The sequence below is a fragment of the Puma concolor genome, chromosome A2 (genome assembly GCF_028749965.1).
Source record: "Puma concolor isolate L17-30 chromosome A2, mPumCon1.1.hap2, whole genome shotgun sequence".
Lineage (NCBI taxonomy): Eukaryota > Metazoa > Chordata > Mammalia > Carnivora > Felidae > Puma > Puma concolor.
The window spans coordinates 162,507,019-162,520,372 of NC_141668.1; the positions used below are offsets into that span (position 1 = coordinate 162,507,019).

Genomic DNA, 13,354 nt, shown 5'->3' on the forward strand with positions numbered 1-13,354 from the left:
TTGTAACCCCCTTCTCAGAGATTGGTCAGGGGTGCCTCTGTGGGTCTGGCATGAGGCGGGGAGGGAGACGAGACATTCCAGCTCAGCACCTGATCAGCAGATCAGGCCTTAATGTGAACAGAAGCAGGACAGACCCTCCCCAAGTACAGACGCTCCAGCGGGACTCTGGCGGCCTCGTCAACCCAGAGGAGCGTCCCCGCGATGCAGGAAGGAGTTTGTGCCTGGACAGTTTGTACCTCTGGAAATAGCCGCGTGGACAACCCCTTCCCTCTGTCAGATCTTGGAAGGTCGGCTTCTCAGACGCCTGCCCTGACCACCATATTGGTTTTGTGTTTTTTTTTTTTGTATTGAGGTGAAATTCACATGACCGTATTAACCATTTTTAAGTGACGAATTCAGTGGCATTTAGTACGTTCGTAGTGTTTCTTGGACACGATCTGTCTAGTTCCAAACCAATAAGCGGTCACTCCCCCACCCCTTCCCCCAGCTTTTGACAACCACCGGTCTACTTCCTGACCCCATCGATTTGCCTGTTCTGGACGTTTTACATGCGCAAAATCATACGCCGCGCGGTCTCTTGCGTCCGGCTTCTTTGACACCGCATTTACGCTTTTGAGGTCCGTCCACGCTGTGGCGTGTATTACCACTTCATTTTTCTGGCGGGGTAATATCCCGCTGCGGGGACAGACCACGTTGTGTTCGCCCGTTTCTCCACCGAGGGACGTGGGGGTTGTTGCCACCTCTTGGCCCTTGAGAGTATTGCTGCCATGAGCGTGCCTTTCGGTGCCCTGTTTGCCATCCCCCGGGGTGTGTCCCCAGGATATATATCGCTGGATCGTACGGTAATTCTGTATATATTTTTTGAGGAACCACCGAACGGTTATCTCTAAAAAGCCTGCACCACTCTACGTTCCCAGCAGCAATGCACAGAAGTTCCAGTTTCGCACATCCTTGCCAACACTTACTGATTTCTGTTCTGTTTTGTTTTGTTTTGTTTTGTTTCCTCTAGTGGCTACGGAGCAGTATTTCATTGCGTTTAGATTGGCAGTTCCCTAACAGCTGAGGATATTGAGTATCTTTTTGTGTGCTGATTGGCTATTTAAATATCTTCTTTGGAGAAATATCTATTCAGTCCACTTGCCCATTATTTAATGGGACTGTTTGTCTTTTTGTTGTTGAGTTGTGATTGTTCTTTATATATTCTGGATACCAGACCCTTATCAGAGATATGATTTGCAAGTGTTTTCTCTCATTCTGTGCATCGCCTTTTCACTTTCTTGATAATGCCCTTTGATGCACAAAAGTTTTTAATTTTGATGAAGTCTGGTTTATCTGTATTTTCTTTTGTTAACTCACGCTTTCGGTGTCAGACCTGACTACTGTAATTTTTGGGGGGGGTGTATTTATTTATTTTGAGAGAGAGAGACAATGCAAGCAGGGGAGGTGGCAGTGAGGGAGGGAGAGAGAAAATCCCAAGCAGGCTCCGTGCTGTCAGCACAGAGCCCGACACAGGGCTCGATCCCATGAACCGTGAGATCATGACCTGAGCCGAGGTCAAGAATCCGATGCTTAACTGACTGAGCCACTCAGGTGCCCCAAGGGCAGAGATTTTTGTCTGTTTGGCTGTAAGGTGTGTCCCCACTGCCCAGAACAGGGCTTGGCCCCCAGTGGGGTGCTGAATTAATATTTGTTCGTTGGATGTTGGAGGTGCGGTAGAGGAATCACGTCTGCGTTTTTCTCACAAACTTACCTGCTGGGTTTTTAGAGCAGTGAAACTACTCCGTAGGGCATCTCACGGTGGATACGTCTCATTGTATACTTGTCCAGACCTCCTGAATGCTGGGCGCCGAGAGTGAACCGTGACGTAAGCTCTGGACTTGGGGTGATAATGATGCGTCAGTGTGAGTGTATTGAGTGTAACAAATGCTCTGTGGTGGTGTGTGTGTGGGGGGGTGTTGAGAATGGGGGAGGGGGCAGGGGGTGTATGGGGACCCCCCTGACCCTCTGCCGAGTTTTGCTGTGCACCTCAACAAGTTGGAAGGATTTTCCTTAATTCCTCCGTACTCCCTTTGAATATATGATTTTAGCCACCATCATAGCAAACTGCATTGTCCTTGCCCTGGAGCAGCACCTGCCTGACGATGACAAGACCCCCATGTCTGAACGACTGGTGAGTGATGTCTCCCTGTCTTGAGGGGGTCTCTCTTTCGCTTGAGAGGCAAGTTGCTGTGGCCATGGGAGCAGAGGGCAGAGCGGGCTCTCGGACTTGGAGTCAGGAGCTGGATCGTGAGCCTCCCACCTGGGACCCCTAAATTCGTGAACACCGATAATCTGGGGAGCAAGATGCCTTCACTCCTCACCCCCCCGACCTGAAAAACCTGGTGCCAGCCAGGAGGGCAGCGGGTGACGGATGTCCACGCTGGCCACAGGAACATCGTATGAGAAACAAAATTCTTGTGAAAAAGATCGACTGTATGTGGAAATGGAGAGAACGGTACAATGAACCCCTCCATGAACCCATCACCCAGATCCACAGTTGTCAAGATTTTGCCTTATTCGTGTCCTCTGTCCCCTTTTATTTCATCGGTTTTGTCTTTTCTGGCCAATATATATATATATATATATATATATATATATATATATATATACACACACACACACGCACACGTACGTGTATATATATACACGTGTGTGTGTGTGTATATATGTATATATACATATATATATTTTATTTTTTTAACGTTTATTTATTTTTGAGAGACAGAGACAGAGCACGAGTGGGGGAGGGGCAGAGAGAGGGAGACCCAGAATCCGAAGCAGGCTCCAGGCTCCGAGCCGTCAGCACAGAGCCTCATGTGGGGCTCAAACTCAAAAACCATGAGATCATGACCTGAGCTGAAGTTGCACGCTTAATCGACTGAGCCACCCAGGCACCTCTCCTGGCCAAAACATTTTAAGGCAAATCCCAGACAACTTGTCAATTCATTGAAGTCTTGCATTGCTAAAAATATGGGCATTTTCTTACATTACCACAGCGACATTTTTACACCCAACGTGATTTACAGTGGTTCCTTGGAATCAGCTAAGACCAGTCAGGAATCGAATTTTCGCGATCGTCTCAGAAATAGCATTTTGCAGTTGGTTTGTTCAAACCAGGATCCAAGCGGGGACTGGATTTTGTAACATCGCTTAAGGCTTTTAATCTAAAGCCATTATTTTTTTCCCTCCTACCCTTGACTTATTGCAGAAACCAGTCTGGTTGCCCTAAGGAACGTCCCACATTCTGATGTTAGCCTGGTTGTTTGTATATGATGTCATTTGGCTTTGTTCTTCTGTTCTCTGTGTTTCCTATCATGGATGCCAGCTCTGGGGGTTAAGAGAAAAAAAAAGCTACTCATTTGGTAACTCTGCGGAGCTGTAAACTAGCACCAAGATCCTTCTCGATCCCCTTACCCATCCCCAAGCCCGCTGTTTCCTCTCCTGGCATTCTCACAGTGCAGTGAAAGAGACTCCTTTATTTTCTGTCACCTTTTCAGAACCACCGTAATGACTCAAGGGTAGGTAGGGGGATGTAAGAATCCACTCATTCCTAATCCACAAAGTATGGATGGGTCTCAAGACATCTAAATTTTAATAGTTATGAATTATCGTGTGTATTCTAAAAAATATCACTAACCCGGCAAACCTACGATTTCAGGACCTTTTTTTTTTTGGTTTTGCTTAAGATGAAGCTAAGTAGAAAGAGTCAACTGGAAGAATAAGAAGCAAATAGTAGCCTGGCAAGGAGATCTGGAAAGAATCGTGAAGGCCAAATTCAAGGGACTGGAGCTTGAGAGACTTCGTAACAAATTGGAAAACATCCGTGCAGGGGCTCTGATGGAGCCGAGATTATAGCTTAATTTCAAAGGTTGTAGACTATCAGCTGGAAGCCAGAACTGGCAGGAGGTTTAGTGAGGGGCTGGTGGCCAGGGCACTGGCCATTTGCCAGCAAATGCAGAACTATTATTCCAATATTTTCACAACCTGAACAGCTGTGCTGGTGCATACCAGTTGAGAGCCATCACGAATGTCAGATTTGGGGGTGAGGTTGGTGTACAGGGTCCAACCTTAAAGGTGTTGAGTGATGCGTGTGACAAACATTCCAAACCAGTCCTTTCCTGTAGAGTTTTCTGCAGTGATGGACATGCTCTGGGTCTGCACTGTCCAGTATAGCAGTCACCGGAACGTGGCTAGTGTGGCTGAGACGCTGAATGTCTTGTGATTTCATTTAAATTAATTAAGAGTTAGGGAGGCCTGGGCGGTTGAGTCGGTGAAGCGTCCGACTTCGGCTCAGGCCATGATCTCGTGGTTCGTGAGTTCGAGCCCCGCGTCGGGCTCTGTGCTGACAGCTCAGAGCCTGGAGCCTGTTTCAGATTCTGTGTCTCCCTCTCTCTCTGTTCCTCCTCCCCACCCCCTCCCCCCAACCTCACACTCTGTCCCTGTCTTTCTCTCTCAAAAATAAATAAACATTAAAGAAAATAATACAAAAAAAATAAACACATGTGACCAGTGGCTGTCAGCACAGGTCCAAGCAAGCAATTCTGTTTGGCCAAGGGATAGGTGAGGCTGGCCGAAGGGATAGAAGGAGGGTGCCTTCTCCATGCTTCGGCTTCCCTTGCAAGAGCCTTCAGGCAAGACAACTCCAAGCAGGATGCATTGGGGGACAGTGAGTGCAGGGGTGGGGTAGGAGAGGTCAGGGAAAACAGGCAGAGGTCTCCGGGCGGGCGGGGTCCCTGATCAGCCCACCCTCTGCCCAGCCAAAGACCTTGACCTTGACCTTCTCTCCCTTCCAGGATGACACAGAACCATACTTCATTGGAATTTTTTGTTTCGAGGCCGGCATTAAAATCATCGCCCTCGGGTTTGCCTTCCATAAAGGCTCTTACTTAAGGAATGGTTGGAATGTGATGGACTTCGTGGTGGTGCTAACAGGGTAAGTGTCGGATGCTGTGCCTCTTAGAATTACCTCGAACTAAGAAGACTGGGGACCCATAACGGTTGGCGTGTCAGGCTGGGCTCAGGAAGGGCTGAGTCCCCGTGTTCTTCTTCGATATGCGTCTAGAGCCTTCTCGCACCCACCTCTGGAGCCTGGCTGCCTGCGACGGCAAGATGCTTTCGGCCACAGTTAGAATTAGGGCTTAGGAGGAGCTGACAGCTTCCAAAGAGCTTTACGTGCGTTCTCATTCAATCTTCTCGACGACCCAATGAATCAGGAAATCTTAATACTCCCCTGTGACCACAGGGAGAGCCAAAGCGCAGATCTGAACTGGCCAAAGGTCACCTAGCTAGCGGAGCTGGAATTTGAACCGGAACTCGAGTTTTTAGCAGTTGGCGCGCACGTGGTTCTTCTGCCTCACTTAGCGACGCCTTTCTTCCGAGGCGGTCTTTATTTCCAGCCGGTAAATGTCTGTGGAGGACTTCTGGGGGCAACGGTTTGTGGTAGAACTGTGGAGAAAACCAGTCTAGGTAAGGTACAGTGACTGCCTCCGAAGGGTTTTCAGACCTGCGTATAGCGCACCGTGGTTGAAAGGTGACTGTGTATACGCTTTCCTCCAGGGACCGTCTGTGAGGCGACACGACCTGTTACGACAGCAACAGAAAAAACAAAAACTGGGTAATGTCTTACACACGGCGGACGTTTATTTCTCACTGAAGGTCCCAAGTGGTCGGTCCCTGTCGGCAGGGCTCTGTCCTCCAAGCAGGGATTGAGGGAACCCAGGCCCTGGCCACGCTGAGGCTCCTCATTGTTGGCCCACATCTTCCAAGGACTCTGTGCTTCTCTGCGTCACGGCACAGACGAGAAACAAGCAGGGACAGGGGTACTCGGGAGGTTTTACGGGCCCGGCACCTGCCTCTTCCTTTCGTATTCTTTCGGCTAGAATTTATTCACGGGACACACATGACTGCAGGGGAAGCTGGGAAACATCAGACTGCGCTTAGGAGGAAAGGGAGACTGACTTGGTGGGGAGCCAGTCAGTCTCTGTCGTGGACCCGAGAGCCCTGTATTAGATGCCAGCGTAGGCAATGCTGTTTCATGCGAATTTCTGGCCCGTCGGCCCACCCAGTCCTCTCCTCCAAGCTGAGACTGGCTCTTGTCCTCCAAGACCCCTATTCACCGCTGTCCTCTGTGGGGTCACTGCTGTCCTCTGTGGGGTCACCGCTATCCTCTGTGGGGTCACCGCTGTCCTCTGTGGGGTCACCCCTCTTCTCTGTGGGGTCACCACTGTCCTCTGTGGGGTCATCATTCTCCTCTGTGGGGCCACCCCCCTTCTCTGTGGGGTCACCCCTCTCCTCTGTGGGGTCACCTCCTTCTTGGTGGGGTCACCCCTCTCCTCTGTGGGGTCACCCCTCTCCTCTGTGGGGTCACCCCTCTCCTCTGTGGGGTCACCCCCTTCTCGGTGGGGTCACCCCTCCTCTGTGGGGTCACCCTTCTCCTCTGTGGGGTCATCATTCTCCTCTGTGGGGCCACCCCCCTTCTCTGTGGGGTCACCCCTCTCCTCTGTGGGGTCACCCCCTTCTCAGTGGGGTCACCCCTCTCCTCTATGGAGTCACCCCTCTCCTCTGTGGGGTCACCCCTCTTCTCTGTGGGGTCACCCCTCTCCTCTGTGGGGTCACCCCCTTCTCGGTGGGGTCACCCCTCCTCTGTGGGGTCACCCTTCTCCTCTGTGGGGTCACCCTTCTCCTCTGTGGGGTCATCATTCTCCTCTGTGGGGCCACCCCCCTTCTCTGTGGGGTCACCCCTCTCCTCTGTGGGGTCACCCCTCTTCTCTGTGGGGTCACCCCTCTCCTCTGTGGGGTCACCCCCTTCTCGGTGGGGTCACCCCTCCTCTGTGGGGTCACCCTTCTCCTCTGTGGGGTCACCCTTCTCCTCTATGGGGTCACCCCTCTCCTCTGTGGGGTCACCCCTCTCCTCTGTGGGGTCACCCTTCTTCTCTGTGGGGTCACCCCTCTCCTCTGTGGGGTCATCGCTCTCCTCGGTGGGGTCATGGTTCTCTTCTAAGATAATATTCCTCCTCTGGGCTCTGCTGCTTTTCCAGATCCCGTCTCTCCTGGCAGATGTCACGGGTCTCAGCTCCCATGCTGCGATGGCTGGGCTCCTGCAATTCAGGTTTTGAGCACATTTGTTGTTTCCGGGCAATGTTGCTTTTCCCAAAAGGAGCTTTGTAATATTGGGCTGTTTCAGTAGAGGCGTTCGGATGTGAGTGGTCTGTTAGGAGGACCTGGGCTAGCCCTGGTGGGCCTGAGTGCTCACTGAGGGACCTCTGTTGGCCGTGCCCACGGTCCCGTGGCTTGGGACTTTGACGGGGTCCAGGGAGATGTTACGGCGTGGGGCACCTTTTTCATAGCTTACTAGGAATTCCATCTGTGCATCCTAATAGCTGACTTTGTTGTTGTTGTTGTTGAATATTCAGATATTCAAAAGGTAGAGAATAACACCACAGATACTCACGTACGCAAATAATCATTCGATGAGTATGTTTTGTGCACCTGTTACGCGCCAGGCTCTGGGACACAGCAGTGAACAAACAGATAAAAGTCCCTCCTTGTGTGCAACAGATGGCCAATGGTGAAGGAAGACTAAGTGAATGAACGAGTGAATGAATGAAATATCTAGTGTGTTAGATGGCAGGGAGGGCTACAGAGAAAAAATAAATCAGAGAAAGGATAGGATGTGTTATGGGCAGGAGGGCCAGAAACCGGGGAAGGCTTCACGGGGAGGGCAGTATTTGAATGAACAGCTGAAGCTGGTGAGTGAATGAGACTTGAGGATGGCTGAAGGAGGAAAGTGCTGGGCAGAGGGAATAGCACATGCAAAGGCCCTGGGGCTGGGCTGTGTAAGTCCCCTGCATTCTCTTCCCTGGCCTCGTGACTTTATCTTCCCCATCCAGAAGCACTTTCTGAGTTTTGCGTCTATATGTATTTGCCCTTTTATACACGTATAAATAAGAACATAAAAAATAGGGGCGCCTGGGTGGCTCAGTTGGTTGAGCGTCCAACTCTCGATCTCAGCTCAGGTCTCTTGATCTCAGGGTTGTGAGTCCGAGCCCCACGTTGGGCTCTGTGCTGGGCATAAAGCCTGCTTTAAAAAAAAAAAAAAAAAAGAATATGAGACATAGGTAGCACCTGTTCTACGTTGTGACCACATAAGAAAATATATATAGCGCTGTTTTAAATTTCTCCGTAAATGTTTCCTTCTCCAGCCTTCCCTCTGCACTCCACACGAGATTAATCTGATTGACAAGGCTAGGTCTCATTCGTCTCTTTTCACTGCTGCATAGTATTCTCCAGTATGAATATCCTCCCATGTATTTATCTATTTGGGTTGTTTCCAGCTTTGGGCTATTTTGAACCAAGCTGTCCCTTCATTCTCGCCAGTGGATTTCTCTAGGGCGTATACCTAGGAGTGGAATTGCTGAGTCGTGGACTCTGTGTATCCTCAGCTTCACCAGGCATTGGCAAATGGCTCTGCAAAGTGGTTGTGCCAATTTATGCTTCCCTGGGGGCTGACTTTGGCTGGCAGGGGCTGGCTCGACCTTGCTGGCAGGGAAAAAGCCTTAAAAATCCCTGGTGTTTCATAACATGGTTCTTGGAACATCTAAAGAAGCTCACATACCATTGAGCACCTAGTACGTCTCAGTAAGTGGTCATTACGTTGAGAGGCGGCTGTTTGATAAGGTAGTTAGCCACTTGGGTGTGGGTCTTTGTGACAACAAGGTGACCTTTTTCCCCCCTAGTTTTTGCCATCTGCTAAGACTCTAGAGGAGAAATTCTTCATCCGGACCATCTTCGGACGGATAGGCCCTAAGGATGCAAGTCTGTAGTTGGAACTAATGGGATCCACGAGCCCTCTGAAATTGCACGCAAAAATTATGTGTGCGTGTATAGTTTTCTGGCCTGTGGTTTTCATTAGATTCCCAGGGGGTCCTGCTCCTAACACCACCAGGAGCCACTATTCTGTTCCTTTCTCACACCTTTCCCTCTCTATTTCCCCTGCCTTCCTCTCTCTTGCTCGTCTCTCTGTTGCTTCTCCAGCAGTCAGCCATCCTTTCTTATTGTCTAGTGGTTCTGTCTCTTGCAAATCAAGCACGCAGCTCAAATTTCATTACTTCAAATTCCAAGGGGCTGTTTAGTCTCCTGTTGGGCTGTAAGCATGGAACAGAGAGAGGGGACTAAAAACCCTGCAGACCCAGCTTTCTTTGCAATGCCACGCCAAGCAAATGCAGTACCCCCTTAGTTCCCCATTCCAGGGGGAGGGGACCCGAGTGCATTAATCTGACGCTGGGACAACAGTGGCTTTAATGAGCACTTTCTGATTAACTCATTGTCTTCTCACATTTCTAAGTAGACTGCAGCATTAAAACACCATTCATTTTTCATGGATTAAGAAGGTTTTTGCCTTCTTCTTGTGTAGTTTGGCAGAAAATATCTTCCCCGTGGAGTCTGGTCTGTTCTGTGGAGTTCAAGGCCCCAGAGACATTCTAACTTTGTAATTTTGTCAACCCCCATTTGAAGTGTGCTTCTATTGTATTTGAAGGTCCAATCATTAAATTGAAACTGTGTAAGAGGAAAATTTCAGAAGCTTGGCTATATTTCTGAGATGACAGAGCTTTTACTGTAACGCTCAAATATATATAGACATCTAGGAGGTCAAGTAATACAAGGGTGTGTGTTAACAAAAGAGACTTACCAGGGTAGGGATGAAGACAATTGTTTTTACGTTCACAGGCTTAGCACTGTACCTGGCATAGATGTTTAGCAAAATAAATGGCTGGCAAGTGGGAACACTTCTGAGAATCAGAGGGTTCTGGGAAATGCACTGAGCTGTTTAGGAAGCTGGGGACCGTGGCATTGATAGTCAAACAGTCCAGGAATCTATGACAGATACTCTGACATCAGATAAGGCATGGGACAGATGAACTCTGGGTCCTTGCCAACGCTGACATTTTTGACTCTGTAAAGATGGAGGTTCTTTTCTGGAAGGTCCTATGAACTGCCCCAGGCTTTGGGCAGTTTCACTGGGGATCAAAATTGAGAAAAATACCCAAGTGCTCAGGGACCATCAGGAAAGGACATTGGCTTTGGTTTCATAGCATCACTGAATTTGGGGACTCAATGAACTCTGGCGGGTCCAAACCCTTTATTTCACTCGTAAGGGAGTTAAGACACCAAGAGGCTAAGTAATTTGCCCAAAGTCACACTGAGATGGTGGCAAATCAGGAAACTTCCAGAAGCAGAAGGTATGTTCAGGTCAAGGAGCCAAGAACCCCAGTTTGGGGGCGGTGGGAGTGGTGTAGATGATTAATGTCACTCCTGAGGTTCTGCCATCAGAGCTCTGCCTTTTTCCTCCTTCTGCCTCCAAGAGCCCAGCCTGTGGCCCTTTTCCAGAGAGACAGAAAGCGAGCCTCCAAAAAGTAATCCTAGCTTCTCCTTATACAGCTGAAGAAACTAGGGCCCAGAGGGGTCAAAATGACTTGACCCAGACTCACACACCGCACACTGTCTTTCCTTTTTGATTAATGTAGCAAATGCATGTTCCCACTCTTTACTTTCTCCTCCTTCTCCCACCTCCTATGTTGCTGTTCTGAGTTGCCTGAAAATAAAAACAGCATTCTAAACACAACGACAGTAAGACACAGTCAGCACTCCCGAGACCAGCTAACAAACAGCTCCCATAAATACCGGCTGCGTTTTGTTTTAATGTCCCCCTGCATTAATTTCTCCCCCAGTGGGTCAGTCACCCTTGGTGTCTGAAGGAGTCCCTCCTGTGGCACAAGTGCTTTTTATCACTCGGAGTTTTAGCATTGAGAGAGCGTTGATCTTTTTTATTGTTCAAAGCATTTGGTCGTCACGGTATTTGCTGAACCAGTGTTCCACCGGGAACAGCCTCATGTCCTAGCGGTAGGAGCTAGTTTCTCCGTCTTCTAATAATAGTGACAGAGATAGTAACGATGCGGGCTGCCATGATTAAGCACTTACTATGTGCTCTCACTGTAGTAACAATTTTATGTGCATTACCACATTTCAGTTCCACGAGCCTTTTTTAGAGATGAACCTGAGGCTCAGAGAGGTTCAGCTGCTTGCAAGGGGTCCCACAGCTAGTAGAGGGTAGGTTGGATCTCAACCACTCTACAGGGACAGTGCCCTAAGCCTAGGATGACCCTCGCCCAAGTTAAGTTTAAAGAGCTATATACAGCCCAGCATCCTTATGAACCTAATACCTGTTGTTAATAGCAATGGCAACATTGACAAATTAGAACTTAGAAGGCACTTACAACATGATATACTGTACTTGCATATATGCTCAGTTAATCCTTACAACCCTCTGAATGAAGTATCATTATTACCCCCAACTTTGCAGATGAAGAAACTAAGCCTCCAAGAGATTAAACACCTTGCCCAGTTCGCCCACCTCGAAAGTGGTAGATCCAAGATTTGAACTCAGGTGGGTCTGGAACCAGGATCCATTTTCTCGAGTCCTACATTGTTTCTTTAAAGTCAGGTTTTCCAGGGAAGTCAGGAACATCTTTGCTTTTCTTCCCCATCTTGGACTCCACTGTAGCAAGGAAAAAAAAAATGGGCAAAAGAGGTTTCCAGAAATGGGAGACTGGCATAGGCTAATGATTAAGCCCTGGGCTTCAGAGTCGGAGGGATCTCTGTGATGAGATGATGAACTCGAGAATGTGCGTGGATCTCTCTAAACCTCAGTTTTCTCACCTGGAAAGAGGGGGAATAGTGATAGGGTCTGCCTTCTTGGGCTGTGGTAGGGCTTGGAGAAGGCAACATTGTGACAGATACCGTGAACTGAGCCCCTGGACCGTTCCATGGTCTCCATAAATGGGAGTTGATTAACTGAAGGGAGAAAATTAAAACCAATTCCTCTGGAGGTGTGTGGTGAATACTGGAAACGTCCCACTCCTTATTCGTCCCACTCACCTCCAAGTGTACCCGTGGTGGTCGGGTCCTGGGCAAGCTCACTTCTTTGTACCTCCAAGGGCAAGCTCACCTCCAACACGTGTTGTACCTCCAACATGCTCATCTTTCTACGTCTCTGTTGGAGGGTCCCCTCCAGCACCACAGGAGTTTGTTGGGCCCACGTGACAGACGTCTAACACCCCCCCCAGGAGCATTCCGTAACCAGCGAGAGAGGGAGTCAGTGTATAAATATCCTGGCTTCTCCATTGCTCAGTGAGAAGACTCGGAGGTGTTCTACAACCTCTCAAACGGCCCTCCACAGGATTGAATCGTAGTGGCTCACAGTGACAGCCATTCATCAGTGCCCCCTTTGCTGACTTCTTGCTTTCTAGTTCATCCCTTGTAATTCCGTGGATCATCTGCCCAAAGTCCTTGTCTTGAAGCAGTAGTTTGAAGCCTTAGCGAGTAAGAGATTTCAGCACCCTGGACAGCGCACCGTCCTGCTAAAGGAGGTAAAGTCCTCCTTTTCTCCCTCTGTCCCTGACTGGAGTGGGGAGGGACTGAGCCAGGACCAGCTGGCTAGGTGACATTGCTCCGTACTGAGCTTCTTGGCCACTTTCCCTGTGTGACTGGAGAAGACCTGGCCGTCCATCTCCGAGCAGGTTTCGGGGCTGATCGAGGTCTTGTCTTCTTGAATTGCTATAACAAACACCAGCTTGCCTCCACAGAGGCCTCTGGCCACTGCCTCTACAGTTTGCAGGGTTAAATGACTCCTATCTTCTCACTGGGGCACGGAGGTGGCTGCCTGGAGGGCAGAGGAAATCTCGGCTGAACGGGAAGCAAGTGGGTGCCTGGGGCTCAGGCAGAGGCTGGCCAAGTGAGAGACGCTGTGTTTTGCTTTATGCAGGAAGGAGGTACAGACACTGGAGGTGCTATGTTGTGACAGAGGTTGTAGAGACTGGAAAATCTCTTTTCTCGCTGGGGAGGACCTGGGCTTGACCCAGAGATGACAGGTCCTCCCCGCTTCAGTGAGGTTGTGTAGTGGAATGGCTGAGGTGTGGGAGGACGGGGTCTAGGAAAATGAATGCCCCGTTTTTCTTGACTTCTCTGGCTATAATAAGCCCCTTGATTATGTCAGCCAGTCTCAAAGGTGTAAATACCTTCTGTACTGATGTTCCCCAGACTTCAGGCTTCTGCCCGGAGCTCTCTCGCAGTCCCCACGTGGGGAGGAGTCCACAGGCATCTCACACTCAGGATGTCCAAAACTGAATTCCTGTGCATCCTTCTCATATCTCCCTTCCTATCTTTTCATATCATTGGATGGCAGCTCCATCCTTCCAGAAGCTCTGGCTAAAAATCTTGACACCTCCGCCCTCATGGTCAATCCTGCTGCAAAATTCAG

The 13,354-nt window shown here is 49.5% G+C and overlaps 1 protein-coding gene across 8 annotated transcripts in view; it reads left to right on the forward strand.

Moving 5' to 3' along the window:
* CACNA1A (calcium voltage-gated channel subunit alpha1 A) overlaps positions 1–13,354 on the forward strand; it is a 287,235-nt gene that overhangs the window by 108,934 nt on the left and 164,947 nt on the right. For 7 of the 8 annotated variants that reach the window (XM_086698925.1, XM_086698923.1, XM_086698924.1 and 4 more), the window contains exons 4-5: positions 2,064–2,170; positions 4,833–4,972. In XM_086698925.1, the coding sequence (XP_086555051.1) occupies positions 2,064–2,170; positions 4,833–4,972 (247 nt within the window). Of the gene's footprint in view, positions 1–1,746; positions 1,865–2,063; positions 2,171–4,832; positions 4,973–13,354 lie in introns of those variants that run through there. The other variant, XM_086698926.1, reaches the window with a different exon arrangement.